The sequence below is a fragment of the Rhamphochromis sp. 'chilingali' genome (assembly GCF_963969265.1).
Source record: "Rhamphochromis sp. 'chilingali' genome assembly, chromosome: 14".
Classification (NCBI taxonomy): domain Eukaryota; kingdom Metazoa; phylum Chordata; class Actinopteri; order Cichliformes; family Cichlidae; genus Rhamphochromis; species Rhamphochromis sp. 'chilingali'.
The window spans coordinates 1322974-1348158 of NC_137941.1; the positions used below are offsets into that span (position 1 = coordinate 1322974).

A 25185-nucleotide genomic window follows, 5' to 3' on the forward strand; every position below is an offset into this window, starting at 1 on the left:
CAGCTGACCGCTGTGCCTGTTGGAAAATCAGCCGTGGCCACGCCTTCAGTTTACCTGACGGATAAAACAGAACGGAAAACATTTAAAATAAAAATCGTATCCTTGTGAAAAAGTAAACAAACGGAAGTGTCATAAAGTTAATGCTGCTGTTTATAACTGACCATTACCCTGTTGCATGGTTTAGATTTGAACCACAAAGCATTGAGTCGCTGTTGGTGAGGAGTCACTGCCCTGTACAAAGTGATATTTTTGCTGAGATATTTATCCTGATATATAAAATCAAACGTATAAAATCAAAGATGCTCAGACATGGATAAAACTGAAAGTATGAAACATGATAGAGAGTATAGGGTGATGTTTCAATTGATCAGATGTCAGTAATATCCAACAATGTGCCAGTGTGCAGGATGACTGGGAAGGAAGGGAAGTGTTACAGAGACTGACCATTATGAAGTATGATGCTGCGTTTCCAGTACGTCCACTGGATAAAGATATATTAAAAAGCGAACAATCTGAAACAAATAATTTTAATGAAACATAAACATTTCAAACCATTTATTTATTTTTTAATAAAAAGTACTTTAGATACAGGTTTGGTGACGCTGTAGTGACCACTCCTCCCCGCTAGGTGTCACTAATACGTATTGAAGTCCTCGGTGTTCCAGAGAAGAAGCTGCTTGTGATGGAGACGTTTGAGGAGGTAAATATGAAAAATAAAAAACAAACATGTCAGAAACCAGAGTCAGGTTAGAATGAAACGGAACTCGAACCAGGAGCGGAGCCCGGAGCACCGAGAGGACGGGTGCACGAGAGGCTAGCGCGCGCCACGTCCTGTGGGCTCGGTGTGCTTCACAAACACACAAACACCTGCGCAGGTTACAAAGCCTGTAGGCAGTGAGCGCAGCAGGAAGTGTAAGCCTCGGGGAATTCAAAGGTTTCGAGTCTGATTTTGAATAAGAGCGTGGCTGGAACTGATCTCAGACCAGCAGGCAGCTGGTTCCAAAGATCACGACCACAGTAAGTGAAGCACCTCCAGCCCCGAGCTCTGGCTCTGGAGCAGCTGATGACCTGACAGGTGTGACTGGGTTAGAGACACGGACCAAACCACAGAGAGCTGTATGAACTATCAGAAGGATCGTAAAGGTCGCAGGGAGCCAGTGTGGAAGTGGTGTGGAGTAATGTGGTCACGTGTGTGTGAGGATGAATGAGCTGATGATCTGGAGAGTGTTACAGTAATCTGCTGGATGTGATGGACCAGTGAGTCAGAGTCAGCTTGAGATAAGACTTCTGATTTTTCAAGTATCACCATGTAATCACCTTCACTGGCTCAAGAGTTGGGAGTTCCCCTTGTAATCGGAAGGTTGCCGGTTCGAGCCCCGGCTCGGACAGTCTCGGTCGTTGTGTCCTTGGGCAAGACACTTCACCCGTTGCCTACTGGTGGTGGTCAGAGGGCCCGGTGGCGCCAGTGTCCAGCAGCCTCGCCTCTGTCAGTGCGCCCCAGGGTGGCTACAATGTAGCTGCCATCACCAGTGTGTGAATGTGTGGATGACTGGATGTGTAAAGCGCTTTGGGGTCCTTAGGGACTAGAAAAGCTCTATATAAATACAGGCCATTTACCATTCACTGCTCTGTAAAGGTCGGGAGAGAGAATGGTTGGCTGTGAGGTGCTGAATCGGTGCTCGCTGGCTTTCAGGAGGCGGTGAAGGTGCCGTTTGGGGCCAAATCTTTAGATGCTGCCCTGTGCGTCCCTGCCGCCATGTCGGACGCTCACACCGCCGTGATCCTCACGCACGGAGCCGGGGGAGACATGAACTTCAGTCAGCTGGTTTCTCTGGCTCACCAGCTGGCATCACACGGTTTCCTGTGCCTGCGCTTTACATGCAAAGGTTTGAACCTGGCTCACAGGCTGAAGGCGTACACTGCTGTGTGGGTACGTGTTAAAGTCAAAACTGCACTCACTGCTTTACGTGCAATATTACACGTTTTTTGTAGAGCACCAGTATGATGTAACGTGTGCTGTTTAACGTGTTTCCACCTGTAGGACTACCTGAAGTCACTGCAGAGGTTCACAGTAAAACGCGTCTTTTTTGGAGGTAAGAAGCCTTAAGATGTTCAAAACAAAAGAGGAAGAGCTCAGAGCAGAAACGCTGTCGGGTCATTTTGTCTCACGTACTTCAGTTTGCAAAGTGTTGTTGTACCTTAACAGTTTACTTTGGGGGGAAGTATGTTAATGTGGTAAAACAGACCCCACGTTGATGTCCGGGGCTTAAAGACCGCACTCTGTCCATGAGCGCCTGCCTTTAACTGATGACATCACCAGATACCACATCTTCACCTCTGAACCTCCATCTATGTTTCAAGTGAAGACGAGGACATGCAGCAGTGTAGAAATAACTGAGTGGGAGTCCTTGAACACTGTGACGTTTCCACAGGCAGGTCGATGGGGTGTCGTGCGGCTGCAGCTTTAGCTAGGCGACTGAGCGAGGAATCCGAGGCCGCGGTGGAGGGTGTGATCTGCTTGTCTTTCCCCCTGCACCCCCCAGGACAGACGCATGCACACCGCCAACGGAGCGAAGATCTAAGGGTGCTGCCGGCGCACACGCGTGTGCTGTTTGTGTCAGGCACTGAGGACGACATGTGTGACAGGGTGAGGAATGAGATTCATACCTAATGCATGTTTCCTTATTAAACTATTAGAAGACTGTCCTGTGTGCTCATTGTTGCTGTTCTGTTTGCATGTAGTTCTGATGCATCTGTGTAACGGGACATTGCTCTTGCTCTTGGGACGTGCTGCAGTGCTCACTCTGCTCTGTGTCCTCGCTCAGGTTCACTTTGACACGACGGTGAAAGAAATGAAAGCTCAGGTTGAGATTTTGTGGCTACGAGGAGGCAGCCATGGACTGAAGGTGAAAGGCCGTTCTGAGGTGTCCGTGATGGAGGAAGTGAACCTAAAAGTCATCTCTTGGATCAGGAATCAGGCGGCACAGGCCCCTTAATGTCCTCTCGTTAAATCTGTTGCTTTTGTTCCAATAAACGATGGCAGTATTTCACAGTGGGCGTCTGTGTGAACACATGGGGAGCTTTTATTCTGCACAGTATGTGAAACCCGAATCTTAATGTGCAACATGGTGATGAATGTTGATAAATCAGTCTGTGCAGACATTACTCTTCCTCACACTTCCTCTCCGTATTCATCTGAAGTCATAACTCATTACAGTTTAAAGGTGTTTTTCTGCTGCACAGACTACCTTTAGCAGCACTAAAAACTATGCAACAAACAGTTCAGGAGTTGTACACGAGAAGACGTTTGTTTGGGATTGAGGAGCCTTAATGTGTTACATAAGAACAGTCCTGGTTTATGGGTCAGGAGGAGCCCCTCAGAGGCCGCCTGCAGCACAAAGGAGAACACCGAGGTGATGATGATGCTGTCGGTTTGTGAGAGGAGCTGAAAGAAACTCTTTCACATGGAGGTTTTCACATCGACCCCTCGCTGAAGTTCCTCTATGAGTGTAAAGTGGAAGACGACCCTCGGTTTGAAGTTGAGTGCTTGCTTCCTGCCTGTACTGTCACAATAAAGTGCTGTTCTCCTGACAGCACCTTGTGGCACAGCGGTGGTTTGTGCTGTGTTTCAGTATAAAGGTCACTTTTTCAGGGGCTTCAGTTTTGACCCTCACCGTGTTTGTTTGGATGAAATAATTATTCTGTTATTGTGTGCAAACAGGAATAACGTATATGTTTACAAATGCTGTGTTAATAATCCATTGCTCTATTAAAACACGTTTATTGTCATTATCCTCGTTGTGTTTTCATAATTTTAATATTTATTGGCCTTTATTGTTTCTACGCTTTTGTTCTGATCAGTTCGTGATAACTACTCGGAGGAATCATTTGTGTTGTAAGTACTTTAGCAGAGCACACTCGGCGACTGCGGTGCCTTTAACACAGACGATGACGTTTACGCGTGCTCGAACGCCATTGGCTGTGGGACTTCCGGGTCGTATTTTGTTTTTCAGGCAGACTCGAGCATGGCCGTGGAGCTCTGGAACAGAGTCAACGTCCCTTTTCCCAGCGCCGTGTCCGCTGTCCGCGTGCCCTTCACCGCACAGACAGGTACGAGCCGCAGCGCGCGGTCACTGACGTGCTGTGTGCGAAATAACACGCCGCATGCGACCCACGTGGGAGAGCCAGGACTCGGCGCCGCGTGGCTGTGAGGTGACGATGATGATGGTGTTTGTGTTTGTGCAGCTGCAGACGTTGAAACGCTGCTGACGGAGCGCGAAAATGTGCTGAAGCTGCTCCGCAGTGAGATGCTTCAGACGGAGGTCAGGCTGCTGTACGAGCTGCTGTACGTCCTGAACAACAGCTACCGGGGCAACAAGACGTTCAAGGCACTGAAGCAGGTGAGCGCTGTCTCCAGGGCAACCGTGGGTGTGTTCATTAAGAGCTCAGGGCAACTCGGAGCGCGCCCACCTGAGCTCCGAGTCACGTACAGGTGATATCGTCGTGTTGGTGTTGTTCCCAGATCAACATACTAAATGTTGTTCCAGGATCAACATTGCAAGTGACCAATCAGAATGTTGTGACGTCATACTTTTGCGACTTCGGGAAAACCCGCCGTAAAACAAAAAACTGTACTTAAGCTGCGAGAAACCGCCTCTGTCCGCCGATCAACGGACCCTGACCGTAACCCTTTAATAAACGCTGAGCAGAACTGATATTGTCCTTGCAACATTGGAATTTCATAAATGCACGAATGGCTTGGCGCGCAAAAGAATAACGTCACAACAATGTGATTGGTCACTTGCAATGTTGATCCTGGAACAACATTTTCATGATGATGTGGGAACAACACCAACACGACGACAACATGTTCCTCCTCCATGCAGCCAGGCAGCCTGTCGTTCACAGTAGGGATGGATGACGCCACGTCTGTATGTCCTATACTGATGTCATAGATTTGGATACCGATATGACTCCGGTATAGTCTGCTTTTAGTCATAAATGTCATATTAAGATTTAAAAAAAAGCAAAAAAACGACTAAAGTTCTTCTATTATACTTGTAAGCAGCCAAAATACTGCTCAGCTCAGCTGATCTTTTTATTTAAAGCTTTGAAACAAACGTCATCACCGGTATCCAAGAACATTACAAATTCCAACTTTAGATCTAAGTATTTAAAGTAACATTCAAAACGCAGTTTTATGCAAAGTTCTGAAAAACACATGAAGCCCAATATCATCACAAAATAATGTTTGTATTCAACAACTTGATTGATTGATTGATTATGCCTTTAATGAAACGTTGGTTTGGCAGCACGTAGCGAGGCTCACAATACTCCTTTAATGCAGATGTAACGGGACTCAAACCTCCCAACGTTCAGCTTTTGTCTCCTCAGGCCACGGGATGTTCTCCCAGAAGTCTCGGAGATCATCCAGATGTTTTCACTAGGCCGGTGTTCTGGCCTTAGTCAACTAGCAGACTAACCTACATGTTCCTTCCTTCAAAGGTGGAGCAGTGTGTGAACCGGCTGAAGAACATGAAGCTCGATGCTGCTCTTCAGGAACTGTCAGATCTGTGTCCGAACAGGATCCAGAGGTAAGTCTGCGGCTCGCTGTGAAGTGTGTGACGTGCAGAGCAGGTCTTCATCGTGAACCTTCACTGCTGTGACCAGGTCGGATTCATGAACCAGTCCACTCAGCTTTTATCTACTGAGTGCACAATGAAAATGTGTGTTATTCCCACAGTAGACCGGGGGTGGGCAACTGCATGAATGAAGTCCTCTCAGCATGCAGACGGACGTCTTTATAGAAGATAGGACGGAGATTCAAACTGTGAAATTCTGTGTGGATGTCAGTTTCTGCCACAGTCTGCAGTGGTGTGTGTCTGTGTGTTTTAGGCAGCTGAGCATCAAGGACGGCCAGTGTGTCGTTCCCAGTCAGCCCACGCTGGAGTGGATCTGTCTCAAAGTGCTGGGGGCCGCTCGGCTGACGAGCTGCACGCTGCGTCGCTGCAGCAGAGCTTTCACGTATCCTTCTGTGAGGCCGTTCTGTTCTCAGACTCGGCATCGATCTCCGCGTGAACGACGTGCGGATGTCTTCATCTGAACCAAGTCTGACTCTCGTGCCCTCTGCAGGTTTCCCCTTAACAGCTGCTTGTTTCAGACTCGCAAAGCAGCAGATGAAGTGGGAGGAGTTTGTCATCCTGAACGTGGTGATAACCAGCATGCTCAGCCGTCTGTGGTCAGGACGTTTTCTGCAGCATACGTGCATTTAGAGAGAGAGCGCACTAAGTCTGCAGAAAGTGTTAACACGTTGTATTTCGTGCGTTCTCAGGGTGATTTTCCGTGGCGTGCTGCTCGCCCTGTCCGGCCTCTACTGGCAGCTCCTGGAGCTTCTCAGAGACGTAGCCCGAGTCCAGCCCATGCCCTTCCTCACAGACTTCTCCCTGCCAGCTGATCTGGCTCAGTTCCTCGGTCCCTCTGATGCTTTGTTATTGACCAAGCCTGCGGCGCACAGCAGAGCGCGGCAGGAAAAGAAGCAGGCGGCGAAGAAACTTCCAGCTGAAGCCAAGAAGACCTGCACGCAGAAAAGAAAGCTCAAAGAAGACCTCGGCGTTGCAGTTATAAGAGGTAGTCTGCATTCATGCGCTGTTTTTCCCAACGCAAACGTGACCTCAGTGAGACGTGAACCTCCCCACATCTCCACTCACATCCCTGATATTTCTCCAGGTGTCGGCCTCGCAGCAGACAGGAAGTCTTTTTTCAAGCTGTGCAGGACTTTCACAGAGGTATGTGAGCAAGCACGTGACTCGTCTCTACTTTTACTGTTTCTCATGTTCACGTATTTACTTCTTCTTCTTGCGACTCGAGGGCAAGTCGACGCCCAAACAAACGAGCAGAGCTGACAGGAGACACGAGTTCCAGAAGCAGGTGAGAGATGCTGCTTCTTTCTCACACCTGGAGATCCGTGTGGACGAGATGATTCGCTGGTGCAAATCCCAGAGGATGGGAAAGGAAAAACGCCTTTTAACCTTCCTGCAGTTAAAGTGCCGGCAGATGAAATGCCTGGAGGCAGCGGGCCACAAGTAAGAGCGACACTTTCTCAGGAAGTCTTCCTTTAGCGTTCTGCAGAGGTGCTCATGTTCTCTCTTCTCGTGCTTCAGCGTCCAGAGGAAGCTGCAAACCTTCAAAAAGGAAGCTTGCTGGGCTTCATCTCCAGAAGGATCAGCGCCAAAGACCTTACGTTCGCTCGCCTCGAGGAGACGTGTCCACGGGAGAATTCGTTTTCATACTCTCAGGAGGCTTATGATGAGAGGCGGCGTAAAAAGGAAAGAGCAGGCGGGACGACAGACACGAGCTCGACTTAGCGGGGACGACCTGAGAAGCGGGACCGCTCGAGAGGCGACGTGTCGGAGCACGGTCACTCACGATGACATCGATGACATTTTTGCCTCTGCAGGTCTGTGAAGCCCGAAAGCGCCGATTTAAGGTCACAGACAGACGAACAGTCTGAGCAGGTTTGGAAGCAGAAGCTGTGCTCGCCATGTTTAATGTGTCTCTCATTAAAAGCTATAAAGCACGGAAACAACTGAACCCCCCCAGACTAAAAGATTCTGTTTTAATTTGGGTACGCATGGAACACACACTCACCAGCCACTTCATTAGGTACGCCTGTTCCAGCTGCTCGCATACACACGTGTAACCGCTGGTTCGCATCAAGATATGCAGTAAAGCATCTGTGGATGCACAGCACGTCAACGGTTAAAGATCACAGCGAGCGTCGCTGCTGAGGTCCAGCCGAGCTGGTTTCCTGAACTTGCCTGAAGGATGTTGGCTGCAGTCTCAAAGCAGAGCCATGATGAATGAACCCAACCCAGTATTAGACACCTGATACAGTGAATGTGTGAAATCAAATGTAAGAGAAAATAAATTAACTGATGGAGCTGAAATATGACTGTGTGAGTAGAATGCTTATTTAATGAGCATGCAGACTGAAGCCTGTGCTTATGGTTTGAAGCATGCATGCAGTGGCAGCATGTTTACGTGCTTCTTCTGTCTGTCTGAAGGAAATTTAAATCCGTTTGTGCAGCTGTGCCAGTTTTTAATAATGTTCGAAGTCACGCACTACAGATCTGAGCAAGGCTTTTACAGTAGTTGGTGTATTTGGCTCCCCCTGGTGGGCTCGAGGATCAGCGCACAGACAAATTCCAGGCTCGATTCATCTTTGGGAATACGGAATAATTCTTTCATCCTACGGCCCGCGGCCGAAGCAGCGTGAGACGGCTCAGGTGTCAGCAGGAATGAGTCTGTGCTGAAGGCGTCTCAGAGCCTGCAGTGGCTTCTGTTAGCAGACAGACGGGCACCGGTCCTGCTCTGACACCAGCAGCCGGCACACAAGCTAAAAGGTTTGTTTTGTTACAGCCACTATGTTTCATCATCACCTGCCAAAGAAGATGGAGTCGTCCCATCTGCACCAACGCTGCGGCTTTCATCTCCGTCAGAGCTTCACTGGGCTGAGTTACAGTCTCACATCAAACTGCCAGATCTATTTGAACACAATACTTAACTTTCTGGGTTTGTCAGGGTCCACTCTTTTATTTTTCACAGCCTGGAGGTGAGGAAGAGGTGCAGGAGGAAAATCGTAAAGGTCTGCATCATGTATGAGAGCAGAAACTGAGCTGAGGCAGAAGGTTAGTCTTGATTCCACTTGTCTCATTTATCATTTAAATAAAAAGTAATACTTCTGTAACATTAGGGAACTTTCTCCTGTTCACCAAAATCACCACACAGGCCTGCTGTTCTTCTTAAATGTAATATCGATAACCTTGGACTAATGCTAAATGTTAATAAATAATAAAATAAACAACCTACGTCAGTTAGGTCTCTCAGTATTTTGTAGCATTTCTTTGCACTTTTGCCTTTTTACTGCGCAGTCCCGGATCACGAGCGCTCCTCTACAGCTGACGGTCTTCAGTTCTCCCTGCAGACGTGTCTTTGTGCCGGCCAGTAACTCTTCTGGAGGTCGGTCTACATCAGGAGTGACACATGTTCGAGGTCTTTGTCAAAGCCACGACCCAGACACAGTTTTGCTGCAGAGTGTTTTCTCCATGATTCTCCTTGACGAGATTCCCAGTTCCAGATGCACAGGACTCCCACTGCCGAGTTTCACTGTGGGGTTTTCTTTGGACTCCTTCCTTCTTCGTCAAGACATAAGCACCGTCTCTATTTTCATCTCATCTGACCTGAGCTTGTGCTTTAAGTCTACTTGATCTTTCTCCAGGCTTCTTTCTGTTTCTCGAGTCTAAACTGGTTTCTTTAGTTTTTGGCGTGACGGCTCAAAGCCCCACTGAGTCTAAACTGGGAGATGACCCTCGGTTTAGACTTGATTTTGCAGCTTTGAGCGATTCTGTGATTGAGTGCAAAGCTCAAAAGTCTGGAGTGAAGTTTTTCACCTACATGTTAGCTGGTTACAGCTACACTCAGTATGCATGTGAAGGCTTAACATCAAAATAAACAGCAGAGGCAGCACAAACCTCCAGTCTGCGTCTGTAAACACGTGAATATCCCATTAAGATCAAACAGACTGTGCATGTGTAGCTTTCATGTTTTACAAAGTGTTGCTGTGATAAGATGAATTTATATTTCCAGGTCTTCATTCACCTTAACTTAGACACAGCCCCTCCATTGTCCAGTGTTGGCGGACTGTTACCTGAAATAGATCCACTTTTACCATTTTCAGCATCATTATCAGGCGCGTGCAGCGCGGCGTCTGCGGCGCGTGCACCTCTGGTCAGTGTAGCGAGACCACGCGGTCGTCTTCTGTCAGCTGGGACGTGTTTAATAGCATAATTGTAAAGAGCTGGTTCTACACGGCTGAGTCGGCGCTGCAGATAAATATATATTTTTGCAGGTGGTTCTCCAGGGCGGGTATAAAGGTCTGTATTCCCAGTTTACTGTTCTTCAATTTATTTTCCTCACACCTTAATAGCAAAAGAGGAATTGTGCCCATAAATGTTTAAAGGCTCTGCTTTTTTATAGCACGGAGCTGTGGGATTGTCAACATTTGTACTCTGAGGTGTGTTAAATTAATCACATCATTACCTCCACAGGAGGGAAAAAGCTGATGGAGTAATGGTGCCGTGCACTCCTCAGCCAGGCCTGCAGTGGAACAACGAAGGCAGAAAATCACCCAGACTGGGGAAAAAGAGAAACCATGCAAAGTCTAAATTTTAACGATGTGAGCTCTGAATATAAACAATAATATAATTTGTGTATATCTCATCTTTGCCTTTATTTTAGAAAACTGTCTCATGTATCAGTTTTCTCGGATGAATAGAGAATAAAGAGAAGGATTAAAAAGTGTGAGCACAGACGGTGGTTTACAAACCTCAGAACCGGCCCAGAGAGCTCACTGACATTTTATTGCCACCTCCATAAACGTGGTCTGCAAAAGTCCCCGTCGTGCAGTTTCCATCCACTCATTCATTTTCTATACACACTTTTGCAAGAGGCACAGTGCCCATTACACTGCAATAAGAGCTGCACTGCCTCTGCTTTGGCTCGTTCGACTAGACGAGCTTAAGGTCGGCTGCAACATCCGCTTTAACAGGACTGAGTCTCAGCATCACACCTGGATTTTATCTTCACAGCATCAGCCATGCATCTTTAAAAAAATCATCATCTCTGTTCTAACAATATGTAGGAAGACATGGCGGTGCTGCTCCTGTGTCTCAGAATAAAACATTTCTTCTACGACAGGACAGGAGAACTCACATTTTGAGTTTCTGTAAAAGGCAAAACATGTCTGGGACGCTCTCTTTATTCTTACTTTGGCTAGTATTTAGCCAGAGGTCAGGGTTCACTGACAGCAGGTGGTTTTATTGTCATGGAACTGCTGATCTGGCATGTCTGAGCTACAACACTTGTTCTTAATATTATGTCTCAGTGGGCGTTTCTGTGAATCACAGACTGGAGGACCAACAGTGAAGGGGATGAGCCGACTGGACTCTGTGAGGAACCTCAGGTCCTTCCGTTTGTGCTGGAGAACTTCTGTCCGTCTGTAGCAGCATCAGCAAACTAGTCCACCAAGCTGGAACCTCATTGGTCAGAATCTGGAGGTGTTTGAGTCAGTGAGGGGCCGCAGTTCACTAAACACACCGTCCTCCATCATGGACAATCACAACTAGTGATGTGCGGATCGATACTGAAATATCGATTCCTCCGATACCAGTCATTTATGTTCTAGAATCGATTCTCACATTAAAATATCGATATTTTAGTCATTTAGGGTAAATTTGTAGTTTATCATTAACAGGAACACAGTGGAAAGAAACTATATCATTTGGATTGTCAACATTGGAAGGAACTACTTCCTCTTCTGCCTTTCATAGTCATGTGCAAAATACGGCTGTATAACTGTGTCCAGCCCCTGGCGTGCGCACTCGCAACAATGGCTGAGTGTAATTGGAGTTACGTGCAGACGTATTTTACCTCCACAAACAGCCGAGATGTGGTTTGCAATACATGTGGCAAGACAGTGAGGTGCTGTGGCAAGACCACTAACCTCGTGAGATACCTCACAGGAAATCAGATCACAGAATAGGACGAGCGTATGTTGAGGCAAACTGAAGAGGAGAGGGACAGGTGCTGCTAGGGCGAGACAGACGTCTCTCCTTTAGTCCTTTAGTGCTGCAGGCAGGCAGCGTGTTCAAATAGCCACAACTTCAGGTTTTTTATTTCTATATGATGAATTCTGCATTATTAAGCGATAAGAGCAAGTAATATGATGTCCTGTAATCATGATGATGCTATAATGTGAGATACAATAAAAGATACAATAAATAAAGTAAGTTTTTGCACAAAGTATCAGTATCGTCGATACCACCCTGAATTTTACTTGGTATCGGATCGGAAAGGAAATCAGTGGTATCGCACATCACTAATCACAACTGCTCCGGTCCGGTCAGCAGAGCTCCTCCTCCCTGAGAATTATCCAATCACGCTGCGAGAAAGAGCGGTTCAGGAAGTCCTTCCCACCGTCCTCGGAAACCTCTCCTCTTTGTAACAGGTGAACACACCTGTCAGGACACAAGTCTGTTTCTCATATTTAAAGTGTTAAAGCTATAGAGCTATTTATTTGAGTTTTGCTCTAATATTCACAAGAATTTGCTTTTCCACAATCCGTCTTATTTTTATTTATTTTTTCATGTTAAAAATGATTTTCACATTGGTTTATGTAACATTTCGCACTACCTCACATCCGTCAGTATGAAGTACTTGTTGTTTTCATTGTAGATCATAATATTGATAATCTTATTCTTGAAGCTGCTGCTGGAGCACCGTCACTGTACACAACCATCGCAGGGTTCGTGTGCTAGCTGTGGGGTTTCCCTTACAATACAAAGCTCCGTAAGGCTCGTGCTGTTGTGATTTGGTGGCGTATAAATCAAACTGAACTGAATTCAGAGTATTGTTTATTTCCCCTGCGGTGTCACGTCACAGAAACCTGGTCGTCTTTAAAAGTTCCTACAACATGTTTTGAGTATTAACTCCGAGGATTCATAGACAGTAACTGTGCTAGTTTTACACCACTCTGTTACACTGAACTGTTTTTTGTTATTTATTTAAAATTATTAATTAATAATTCATAATTATTAGTAGTAATTTTTTTTTATTAGTAGTAATCCTGTCCAGTTAGAAATCCAAGTAAACGCTGGCAGTCAGGCTGATTACGTCACATCCTGCCGTTTGCAGCTTGTACTTCCGGAAGGTTGGGCTTTTGTTGCGGGAGCGGTTTGTATATGTAGACCAATGCCTCTGTGTTCGCTGTTAACGCGCTCAGCAAGATAGCGGCAGCCTCGGGCAGACAAGCGGATCGTGCTTCGGTAAGGCTCCGGGCAGCCCCGGTCAAGCGGAACACCGTGAGTCTGTAACCGGGGCTTTGGGGAGGTTGACGGTACCGCACCTGCTGTAAGGACGGGCGAGCACCCCGCGGGTCCAAAGGCTGTCCTCTCAGCACCCACGGCTGTGAGGACACCGGGACACACACTGGTGACTGATTAGCTGTCTCTGTGGAAGCTAACGTCAGGCACGAGCTGTTTGTTTGGCCGGTCGTTAGCTTAGCTTCCAGTGACGGTGTAGCCTCGGTAACACAGACACAGCACAGCCTGTCCTCTCCACGGCTGTGCTGTGGCACTACAGCGGCTTTACCGCTCCTGTTTGCTCTGTTGTTGTGTAAAGTTACCGTTTAGAGACGGACTGGGTAAAGTTAGCGGTTCTACTTTGTTTGGCGGTAGTTGCTGAAAAGTTTTTACCTCTGGGAAGATGAGTGGACACACCCAGTGAGCCAGGTCCGGCTCATGTTCCTGTAACTCAGCTGATGTCAGCGAAAAGGACAGTTTGGTGTGCTAACACTGAGATCATGCTGGTGCTGTCACACCTGTCCTCTGTCTGTATGTGACGGAGAAAATCATACATGGAGTTTCTCCTGTTGTATGGAGGGACACCTCTGTCAGCCCCCTGACTTTGGAGGCCCTGCAATGGTCACTTTAACCCTCCGGTGAAGTGCAGAAATGTGAGGAGGAAGGCAGCTAGGTGAGTGCTCCGTGTTTACATGTATACAGTTGAGGTGCTGGTGGAGGGACGATGCTGGCAAAGCAGCAGCACTTTTCCTTCTCTTTGACAAAGCCCGCTGTGGGTCTGTGTGAGGGGAAAGTGACCGTGTGTGGTTCATCACACAGACTCGTGTCATTCTGGGCTGACTAACACCTCATTTAAAGCAGCAGTGACATCCTGTAAGCTCACAGTCTCGTGATCTTCTGAAACCCTCGTAAACAGCTCCCGAGCACCGCGCTGATCCAAGCACAATAACAGCTCTTCCAGGAAAAGCAGGTCATCAGTTTTGTGGGAATTCCCGTGGTTTCTAAAAGCTGGTGGGCCATTTTTATTTGTTTTGGGGGAAATTGTATTTAAAGGGCCCATATCCATTTTTATAGTGTTATGAGATGTTTATGGAGAAAGTTACCCCCCAGCCCCACAGGCCTCTTCCAAGGTTTATGGTTATGATGAAAGAACTGACCTCCCAGCCCATTGTTCCTCAGTGGGCTGGTTTCAGTCATTATGCAAATGTACTGATTATAAGATTATAAACCTGCAGCTGAGACTGAAGAAGTCAGCTGGATGATGATGAAACGTTTCTCCCACAAAACGCTACGTCCAGATGAACAGAATCGACCTTTGGAGACTCCTCCAAGGTTCCCTTCTTCCTACGTGGACAGTGGGTACTCATGTTGAGCTAACATCCACCCACGGGCTGCTTCTCACTTCTTCTTGGGTCAGAGCTAAGTGGAGTTTGATAGCATGCTGCTAAAAAATCACTATGACTGAAACTTTATTAAAAGTTTTTTTTATCTCCAGTAATTTTATGTTCCAGAAAATGGTACAAATATCAGAAGAGTTATGTGACAGCACGTAAAGCAGAAATAACCAAACTGACACTTTCCTGTGACCCGGAGATCTGAAATCCCAGTGAATTACTTTAGCCGGTGACATTCCCGCAGGAACAGGAAATCCTGCTGTGGATAACCTAGAGGAATGGTGAGCTTTGGTCAATGTGTAGCTCTGAGGAGTAACCATGAAACAACCCATTTATAACCAGCAGGGACGTACAGCCTGCGTACTGCATTTTAATGCAGACAAACTCACAAGTGAAGTAAGTAAAAGTTTCTCTTGTTGTCAGAACAACTGTGAAATCTGGGCTGTAATGTGGTCCACAGCAAACACACAGAGCTGCTGAAGTCACATTTTCTACCCACTGTTTCTAAGTACAGCTGATCAGAGATCAGATGACAGAAAGCGATCGCTGAGCCGAGGTTGTAGTCTGCTGAACGAGCCGTCCTATTGGTTGTTTCTGCCTGTCGCTCACAGACGCTGATTTGAGAGCTGCTGACACTGAGACGGTCCGTTTGCAGAGGTACTTCAGGTAGATGTCATATCGATGTGAACCGAGTGTGAATGTTATGAGTGTGGATCATTATCTTTGGTTACTCTTGACGAACCTGCTCAGTCAGGCTGCTGCTGCCCACTGACTAACAGACGGTCTGTGCTGAGAGTCATGCAGGTTATTTATGTAACTTAAGTTCACTGAATTATCTTGAAAGCCCGCTGCGGTCTTTTCCTGCTGTGCATTAGCATTAGTGCCATCCTCTCAGGTCTGTCATTAAATAGAAGTGAGGCTGTGTGCTGATGTAGGTAAGTGCGTAGCAGTGATAAACGGCGCCTTACTCAGCAGGCCGACGGGGCTTTGTCTAGTTCTGTCTGACTTAATTAGAAGTAGAAACTCGGCCTGGACGAGCACTCGGTGTACTTCTCTAGAAGACGCCCACCGACATGTTCTGATGTCCAGATATTTACACACAGTAGTTGTAACTGATATGTGTAACACATCAAATATGGAAAGCATTACATCCTGTTTCCTTAAAGGAAGAGGAACTGCTTATGCAAATAAGTGTTTGTGGAACACAATGGTAGCCCAGGGTCGGTGTGTTTCAGTTTTAATTAACGCATCACGGCCGGGGTCTTTCACTCATTCAGGCCTCTGTGGAGACCTCAGGATGTTTTACGTCCTTCAGGTTGTAACTGTATCTGCTTTAATAACCGGTAGTTTTTTGAAGGGGAAGCACAAACACGGACATCATTTGGTTAGCAAAGCAATAAACCATCATATTGGTTATTACTTTACAGCCGTGTCCTGGCTTCTGTATCGATGCCTTGTTACAGAGTAAAGTAGGGGAAAGTGTAACTGTCCCGGTCGGGACGAGCAACATCTTTAAACTGAGTATTTGTCGCTCTCTCTGCTCGACAGATGCAAAGCCTGGGAGATTAGATTTCACACAGTTGTCCAGTCGCCTCGCTGTCTCATTAAACCCACGTCTGTGTTTAAGCTGTAGCTGCAGGCCGCAGCACCATGTCTCGCTCCAGCGTGGAAGTATTACAAGGCATATTGAGGTTGACCACCTCGCCTTCTCCGATGGTACAGACAGTGTGAGAGCAGTGAAGTTTACCGTCACCACCGGCTCCGTGAAGACAGATGGAGCGGAAATGTGAGGTGGTGCTTTTATTTCTTCCAGGGGCGGCACTGCAGGCCGCTGCGCTGGTGTAGGTGGTATGTACCGGGGCCCGTTGTGATTATTTGTCAGGAAAATGAAAAGATATGTTTACATTGCAATGAGAGATAAGTAGTGGGCAGCTGGGAGTTGCTCAGCAGGAACAAATACATTTGTGATGAAATGTGTGCTGAGAAGTGGACTCATCGGTCTCTCCGTGGTGAATCAGTCCAGTGGAATGCTCCGGGAATGGGAACGACTCGAGTGTCTGGATAAGATCATCAGGGTCAGCTGCAGCATGGGGAGCAACGATATCTGCTTTGTGTTAAAGGCGTGTTGCTGATCCACTGCAGGGATCAGTGAAGACTTCGTATGCGTTTACGTTTGTTTGAAAGGTCCCGCTCGCTGCGGCCGGAGGGCGAGGACTGTTACAGACGATCCGGGTCCCTGCTGCCCAGTTTGGTCAAAGGCTTCTCTGTACACTCTCCTGGCTCAGGGTCGTTAGTATGCACAGTGGGGAGCTCGCTTTTTGAAGATGTCTCTCGTGCTGCTGCGTGCTGTCTTTGAAAGTAGGAAAAATCATTTCCTGATGCCCAGATGTTTGGTAAATAACCCCGCAGGTCTTTATTTTTTTGTGTGTGACCTGCTCGTACTCTTACCTCCATCGTATTGTTTTATCACAGCGAGCTCCAGTTATGGTTATAGTGGGAACTGTGTGCTCCCTCACTTCTGCTGGAAAAGAAGGAAGTGTTGAGAGGACAGAAGCATTAAAGTGAAAGCTGTTTAGCATGCGCGACGTATCGGTGGGCCACATAAGTGTTGTGATTGACTCAGTGGATCGGTATCGAGATGAGAAAACTAACTGATCTCCTTTGGAAATCCTTGGAATTTGGAGGTTTGTTATTTAGGGAATAAACATCACTGTTTTCTTCATCAGACAGGGAGAGGAAATCCCCCCCACCCCTGGGATCAGACGAATGTGGAAAGACGGAGCATCCTCGGGCTCTTTACAAGTCTGGCTCAGATGTCTCGGCTTTACTCGGCACATAAATCCAGTTTGGGTGCTTCACACTTTCTGTTTGCTGTAATCTTTTGTTAGGATCTGCGAGAGTCTCTGCAAACCTCCGTACGTCTTTGCCAGAGTGTGAGGATGAGTGCAGAGGGAACATCGGGCCGTTCTCCAAAGGGAATCTTAATGAATTCTTGCGCTGGTGTCATCTATATTTCAGGAGCCTTAGAAACCAGAGCGGCCTTGTAGGCTCCCCCCATAACCCCACCGCCCCGAAGAAGGACCAGCACCGCGCGCACTCAGCTCCTGGATGTGGGTCATGCTTAAATATGAATTTTTCATATCTTTTGCAACTGTCCCCTGATTTTGGCCCTGCATTCAAAGTCGCAGCGCAGCTGGTGGAAATGTGACACGGCCCCACCCTCGCTGTGTGAACTTCCCTCGGAAACTTTCCACTAAGCACACATGATGGTTCCTTTGTGAGTGCGCATGCGCCATTAGCGTGCTGCCTGCTGTAACCCCTAATTTCCCTCGGGATTAATAAAGTATTCTGATTCTGATTCTGATGATGCGCATGTTTCACACTGCCTGAGTTTATTGGCTCTGACTGCTTTGTTTATGATGGAGTCTGTGTCTGCGCTGGCGTACGGAGAAGTGGGTCGCAGTAAATAATTTACACGGTGACCCCTCCTCTGTGTCAGCTGCCTTCCTGATGGGTGTTTGGGTATGTATAGGCTTGTGTGGGTATCCTGGCCTGTGACTGATAACAAAGACAGGAAGAGCACAGATCAGATTTCACTTCCTGCTAGGATATAGGAAGACCACGATGCCTCATCGCCGGCATCAGCAGCTATCGTACGACGGCTGACGCAGCAAGACGAGTTCTGCTGTCAGACGATGTAAAGAAACTGACGTTCACACACAGGTTGTTGCTGTTTGATTTCCCTCCAGGAGTTTGTAGCTTCTGCAGAGCTCTTCTATTACATGTGTGAGAGGCAGGAGGTTCCTGAGTGTGAGCACTGAGCCCACTCTGTGAAATGAAGTGTTTGCTGTTTGGGTGGAGCAGATTTAGAATAACGCCAGGAATCAGCTGTGTGCTGCTGTTAGTGTGACAGCTCAGAGGAGGCTCAGCATCGTCCCAATGAGGGAGCTGGGGTTCCTGTGATGGACTGTGCAGACTTCATCTCAGCTCGTATGGTTCGTGCACGGAGTGGCCAGCTGTTGCGCGTCAGTGGCTGATGAGTGTTCGCCTGTCCGGCATGAGCGTCAAGGGTGCAGCGCGGATAACAAACGGGGAGTGACGATGCCTTAAACACAGATGGGGGTTAACTAATGAGGACTGAAAGTCATCAGTGTTTATCAGGGCTGGAATTGTGTTAGCAGGCTGCTCTGCAGGAAGCGATGGGTCATAAGAGCTCAGGATACAGATACAGTCACAGATGCATCCTATGATATGGATGCAAAAACATCAGCTTCTCTTCATGACGATCGCCTCTCAGTTACAGCAGTGAGCTGATAATGTCTGCAGTAACGCATTTCCTTCTGAACACGGGACTTTGACTGATTGTTGACTGCTGTGAGCTTTTAGTTTAAGCCTTGTGATTTAAGTAGAGAGTACGAGAGAGCAGTTACATATAAACACAGCGTGTCCCTACCACAGGAAAAAGTCCACCAATGATGTCAGCACGAACTGTCACATGGTTTTCATGTGTGACACTAACTGTGACAACAGGAAGTGAAGTGTTTTTACCACCACGGCCCGTCCACCAGCTCCACTCGCGTCTGACTTTCTGCCTGCTTGTATACAAGCTCCTGTGACGCTTCGTGTAAAGGTGGTAGATAAGAAACGCTTAGTGCCAGGAAAAGATTCCTCGGACACTCAGTCATCTCCTAACTGATCAGATCAACAGGCTTTCACACATTGCTGGTTATGACTGAAGCTGTCGGCCGTGCTCAAACATATAATGAAGAAGCACTTCTGATTCCTGCTGAGCACTGCAGGTAAACATTGTTAGACTGCTGATTTGTTGTGAACCTTATTTGATGCACTCCACAGCACCACGTCCACAGCATAGAGCAGGTGAGGGCACGGCAGCTATCGTATCTGACACAGAGAAGGTTGTGAAGTCGGGTAAAAGCAATTGACTGTGAGCTTTCACCTTGTGAGGGCAGAGCCATTACAGAGCAGATAGATGGCAGGCACGTCTCCCTGCTCTTTAACCAGTTTAGCACACGGTGGCCTGTTTAATGCATTTGTAAATGCTGCTTTGCACTGAAGAATGATGGCTTCATTACTTCTGATCAGTTGCAATGACCTTTTGATGGCGAACTTTATAAAGTTCTAGGATTCACGAGTAGGCAATTTGGTGCTTTAATGGAGATGATGGGGGTTAAGATTTAAGATTAGCTGGAGCACAGCCTGGAGTCCTGGCACAGCGAGTCAGAGTGAAAGCTGCTAAGAAGCAGCTGTCATCTGTCCTCGCGCTCGTCCACGGTACGCTTGTGTTTTCGGCACACGGAGGTTATTTACTGTACGCACTGATGTTTCCGCTCTTGTCCTCTACAGGTCGTGAGTGTGTGTGTGTGTGTACCTGTGCACATGTGTTTGAGTGTTTAAGAGAGGCACAAAGAAGAATCCAGTGATGGCTGCCAATAAGGGTAAAAACCAGAGCTCTCTGGTGCTGCACAAGCTGATAATGGTGGGCAGCGGCGGCGTGGGAAAGTCAGCCCTCACCCTGCAGTTCATGTACGATGAGGTGAGTTAACACTTCTAAGGCACTGCTGTAGCAAGGTCACGACAGCAGATGAGGGGGTTTGGCTGCAGGCGTGACCACTCTTCATTTATTTTACTATCTGGATTTTATTTGCAACCTTTATGATGTTTTCAGTGGTTTACCATAAATGTGAAATGAGTCCCTTGCTCCCTGTAGCCTGAGACTAACAGCCACTCCTGCCTAACAGAGGCGCTGCTGTCACTGGTCCCCACCTGTGTCGGGGAGAGCTCCGGCTCCCAGCAGCATGTCTGCAGGCGTTTTTGTCCATGCGTCTGATTTCCATGTTAGCCTGCTGAGTCACTGCTGATCAGGCGCCACTGCTCTGCCTCTTCACGTGTAGTTTGTGGAGGACTACGAGCCCACCAAAGCAGACAGCTACAGGAAAAAGGTGGTTCTGGACGGGGAGGAGGCTCAGATCGACATCCTGGACACCGCCGGGCAGGAGGACTATGCTGCTATCAGGGACAACTACTTTCGCAGCGGGGAGGGCTTCCTGTTGGTCTTCTCCATCACAGAGCCCGAGTCCTTCGCTGCCACTGCTGAGTTCAGGTACGGATGCGTGCGTTCAGTTTGGTGCCATTAATGAAAGCCGGCGAGTGGTTAAAAATGACATCACTGATCATCAGCCATCGTCGCTCGTTACACATCGGCTGTAGAGTATCCAGAGTCGGCACATCAGCAACAATCTGCACCCACGAGTGTCTTTCAGTGTCTGGATAATACATGAATATCCAGATCGTGTAGAGTCACACCCACGTCACAGTGTCAGTGGGGAGGCGTGTCAGTGTGGACGTGTTGTGGCAGGAAGGTGCAGATAGGATTAGAGCACAGCAACAAAACACTGAAGCTTAATGCAAACGTTAGTCAGCAGCACTTTGAATCAAACACGTCAGCCTCTGAGGCTCGCTGAGAGGGGAGAGGATGGGATCCTCCAAACGGCTACAGTGCAAGTTAGATTAGTGTTTTTCAGCAGTGTACATGACGGCAGCACGTCCGTCGACAGTGTGGAAACATTAAAGCGCCGGCCCCGATCCTGCTAATCAACCTGTAAAAGTCTTTGTTTCTGTGACGCTGCCAGCTGGTTATCATGTTAGATTTGGGGAAACGTCCTGAGAAAGACCAAATAATCATTTGTGCTCACAGGGAGCAGATCTTGCGGGTGAAGGCAGAAGAGGACAAGATCCCGCTCCTGCTGGTGGGGAACAAGTCGGACCTGGAGGAGCGTCGGCAGGTGCCCGTGGACGAGGCCCTTGGGAAGGCCGAGGCGTGGGGCGTCCAGTACGTGGAGACGTCAGCAAAAACTAGAGCCAACGTTGACAAGGTATCATCACTCAGACGCACCAGCACAGAGCTGTGCTCAAGTTTTAGGCACTGAAGGTGACGTAAACGTGATTCAACAGAAATTAGAGTGCGCCTCCCAGTGGGGCCGTTTCCAGCATGACCCACTGGGATGAGGCCCAGACCCAGGAAGGAGGTGGGCGGGCACAGGGAGGTTTAATGCCCACGACCCTCCATACAGCAAACAAAGAAATTCTGAGAGCTGGTTTAATCTCTGTGGACCTGCCACACTTCTTTTTTTGAATTATTTTTGGGGAATTTTAGCCTTTGAGATCGAGCAGGGGAGGGCGTGCTGATGCACACGGGTGACCCGCTCCGCCCGATGAGTTGTACCAACGCCCGCGTGCTGCTGGTCTTACTGGGAGCCGTCACATAGAGTACTGAGGAATCGGAACGTGCCTGAAGCTTCTGCACAGCTGAGCTTTTGACTCTTTCACACACGAGTCCTGTATGTGTTATAAATATGCGATTGATTTCTTTCCAGGTGTTCTTTGACCTGATGCGTGAAGTGCGAGGCAAGAAAATGTCTGAAAACAAAGACAAGAACGGGAAAGGGAAGAACAAGAAGAACAAGAAGAGCTTCAGGGAGAGATGCTGTTTACTTTGAGCTCCTCGTGGACCTGAAAACACAAAGCTCCACAGAACAGAGGAGCAGAGCTCAGCGTCTTTGATCTCAATGAATCTGATTATTTTTTATTGATAGCTTGTTATAGTTTCATGTCTAGAACAATCGCAACCACTATGTTGCCAATCTGAATGAATGAAAGCTGACTGGCTCTGCTGTGAGGATGGACGGCGACTGCAGCGCTTGATGGCTCACAGGAAGCCAGCGACCAAACTGCCATTGACACTAACTGTGCTGCTGGACACGTTCAGCGGTTTACTGCCTTTCCTTTGGTTCCTCTCTCTCTACAAAGCCGTTAGTTTGTTCGCCTCCTCTAATCTGGGCCTGCAGTCAGTGTAGACTGCATGTACACTGATGGCCTCTCTGTGGAGCAGGTTTCCATCGCCCACTTTGTGTTTGCAGTAGCTGCTGAAGCTGCAAGTTTAATGTCCGGTTCCCCCCCCCCCCCCCTGCAGGTTTCTTGAATATTTTTCTTCAGTTTCATGCGAGGAATTGAGGTTTTTTCATCCCAGGAGGTTCACGCAGTGCAGTCGTGTCCTGACACGATCACCATAAATCAATGTTAAAACCATTTTCAGTGAAGCTGTAAATTACATCCTCGCTGACTCAGAATCCACTCATTTCTCTTCACGTACACGCGATGAGATATTTTAACGTTTGTTCTGTATTTTAAGAATGTGGGAAATGAATGGTGAGAGAGCTCTGCCACGTCGGTGTGACCCTCCTCAGAGCGCAGACGCCACCGTTTGTCCAGGAGCGAGGTTGGATCGGTGCTGGGAGGCACGACAATCCAGGAGGCCACCCTGCTAATGCATTCAGTCTGTTAGTCTCCATAGTCCTGATCTTCTTTTGAATAACATGCACTACATTGTCAGTACCTTAGAAGTGGCTTCATGCTGTGTTGAGTCACGCTGTGCCAACAAAAATTCAAACTATGTTTGTGGGTGTGTGGTATGTATGTTGTGTAAGAGTGTGTGTGTGTGTGTGTGTGTGTGTGCATTTGTGGGAGAACCTTCTTACCTTGCTGTGTGTCTGAGTGAAGCTCTGATGCTCCAGCTGTTGTGTATTCAGATGTTCATGGTGACCCTGCTGTGTGTTTGTTGGCGGCTGAGAGCTGCTGAATAAATGCTTTTCTTCCTTTTTTCATGTCTTTGTAAAGGAGCTCGATTCAATGTCCGATTTCTTGCAGACAGATGTAAAAACGTTGGTGTGCTGCACAGCGCCCTCTGGTGGAGGCAGCGGAGCCACTTACTTTATGGCCACAGTTACAGCGACATTATCCACTGAAACGTGGCTGCCAGTCCGTGGTCCCCGTGGGGCATACGGCCTAGTTTGGTCAAATAACCCAGCACTCACTCACTTTGCATCGATTGTTCCTCTGCCATCAGAAGAGTGCCAACGGCCTGTTTTTCTCCAATCTGACAGTGATGTAGTAGCACCATTTATATTAACCTCACAGCCTTATCTTACACGGCAGGAATTGTGTGACGCCACCCTGGAGATGAACCGGTCGTGGGCTCTCGTAGCTGAAGCCCCGGGGGCGGCCGGGTCACTGAAACTCATTTCACAGTGTGAAAACACGGTTGACTACATCACCAGGCAAAGACTGACCATACATCACTTTGAAAATAGTTTTCGTGTGGAGGGTGGGAGGAAGCTCCTTCCCTGGTGTTACAGGAGGGGCTGCTGTAGTTCCAGGTACACGCCGCCCTCCTCCACACAGCTGGGGTTATTCCTGTGTTGCTGTTAAATCTGACTTCATCTTATTCTGCCTCATTTTGAAACGTCCCCGAGTATTCAAGCTGGGTTATTTATATAATGTTCCGGGATTATGGATTTGCTCTTTTTCAGCGGAGCCACGCTTCACTGTCCGAGCCGAAACATCCCTCACGTCCTCAGGCTGTGCAGCAGCTCCGGGCCGGCGTCTGTACCGCGCCACAGATAAGACTCCTCAGCTCGCTATTGATCATATAGGCCCGCGCAACTAAAGGGAAAGCTAACATGAGAAATAGTGTGGGGAGTTTCAGCCTGTAATGATAATGGCTCCACATTTCCTCCATACTTAACACAAACACACTAATCCTCCGTAATTTCCATCTCCGGTGAAACCTACTAGGTTTAAAAGCCTGTGGCAGCGTTTCCACCAGAGAAGCCAAACATGTCACAGCTCTGATAAGCACATTTACCTGCCTGACACTCACCTCTCTGGATCCCCACTCTTCGCCTGCGCCTCTAAGTAGGCAGATTAGGTGGTCTGTTAAACCCACAGGAAGGCACTTATTTAGAAATACATGAAAGGGCAAAGTGAGCCCGGCTAATGACCGATGCTGTGTCACCGGCACACTCTGGGGTCTTTTATCATTCTGCAGAGAGGCCCCCGTCCTCTGAGTAACCCTCATTATATCTGAGCTAATGTTGGGGATGAGGATGTGCGAGTGATAAAGCACCATCACAGTCCTTCATTATACAGAAAGAGAAACAGACTCGGTGGAATTGTGCTCGCCCTGTAAGATAAATGCAGCGGACAGAGAATAACTCCTATTTTAGCGACTGTGCCACATCCTGCTGTCTGCGTGCAGTCTCTGCGGGAAACGCCTGTGCACGCTCTGCCCACAGGATGGCAGTGTTGCTGTTCTGCAGGCCTGCTCTGAGCACCAGTGATGCCACTGTGCTCCCTACTAGGATTCATCCACTGGTGATTGTTGATTGACTGAATGAATGTTTGTCAGTCCTTATTAAACATTTAGTTCATGGAACATTAATGGCTGTGCGCATTCATATTCATTATAGTATCGCATAATTAGTGATGGCAGATATCTTTTTATTTAATTTTTATGAATCAAAACAGCTTTCATTGGACAAGGTGGACTTTACCTCTCGTGGTCCGCTAATGAATGAATGAGCTTGTTTTCACTGGTGTAAGTGTGATAAACCCGCCCACAGACACCGTATCTGCAACACAAAATCAATCACCAAATATAATTTGACCATAGAGCTCCGTGCTGTCACTGTCGCAGCAGCTCTGCTGTGAACAGCTCACTTTGCCCTGCATTGTGTTGCTGAGGTGGAGCATCATCACCAGCACCACGCTGTTGGAGCAATGATGGCGGTAACAATCATTCTTCCTTTGGATCGGTAAAGTCGAACCTTGGGCGAGTCCTCGGTGTCTGTTGGTCAGGCGTCACATGATCTCCACTGTTGGTCGAAGCTCTTTGAGTTGGATGTGTCAGGGCGCAGCAAAGATGCAGGCATGTCCAGACTGACTCAACCCTGGACTGTGTATAATGATGTCATCCATTAGTTTATGACTGCACAGTTTGAAGCTGAAAGCATTTCTTT

The 25185-nt window shown here is 47.8% G+C and overlaps 3 protein-coding genes across 5 annotated transcripts; all 3 read left to right on the plus strand.

Moving 5' to 3' along the window:
- The first annotated feature begins 653 nt into the window (after nucleotides 1-653).
- On the plus strand, nucleotides 654-3050 carry tex30 (testis expressed 30). 3 transcript variants are annotated; one of them, XM_080902316.1, is made up of 5 exons: nucleotides 654-700; nucleotides 1694-1930; nucleotides 2042-2093; nucleotides 2433-2647; nucleotides 2826-3050. In XM_080902316.1, exons 1-5 carry the CDS (start codon nucleotides 683-685, stop codon nucleotides 2994-2996), a joined length of 693 nt encoding a protein of 230 aa, XP_080758442.1. In that variant the 5' UTR covers nucleotides 654-682; the 3' UTR covers nucleotides 2997-3050. The 3 variants fall into 3 exon arrangements, with proteins under 3 accessions (XP_080758442.1, XP_080758443.1, XP_080758444.1); XM_080902317.1 differs by having other exon boundaries at nucleotides 655-700; nucleotides 1637-1930; XM_080902318.1 differs by having other exon boundaries at nucleotides 667-1017.
- Nucleotides 3051-3980: 930 nt separating this feature from the next.
- rmp64 (ribonuclease MRP subunit p64) lies at nucleotides 3981-10073 on the plus strand. The gene is made up of 9 exons (XM_080902315.1): nucleotides 3981-4110; nucleotides 4246-4400; nucleotides 5506-5594; nucleotides 5896-6024; nucleotides 6161-6238; nucleotides 6332-6627; nucleotides 6727-6785; nucleotides 6868-7082; nucleotides 7161-10073. Exons 1-9 carry the CDS (start codon nucleotides 4026-4028, stop codon nucleotides 7462-7464), a joined length of 1410 nt encoding a protein of 469 aa, XP_080758441.1. The 5' UTR covers nucleotides 3981-4025; the 3' UTR covers nucleotides 7465-10073.
- A 2655-nt stretch (nucleotides 10074-12728) lies between these two features.
- LOC308409580 (ras-related protein Ral-B) lies at nucleotides 12729-24602 on the plus strand. The gene is made up of 5 exons (XM_080902423.1): nucleotides 12729-12881; nucleotides 19676-19865; nucleotides 20224-20432; nucleotides 21027-21204; nucleotides 21706-24602. Exons 2-5 carry the CDS (start codon nucleotides 19752-19754, stop codon nucleotides 21826-21828), a joined length of 624 nt encoding a protein of 207 aa, XP_080758549.1. The 5' UTR covers nucleotides 12729-12881; nucleotides 19676-19751; the 3' UTR covers nucleotides 21829-24602.
- The last annotated feature ends 583 nt before the right edge of the window (nucleotides 24603-25185 follow it).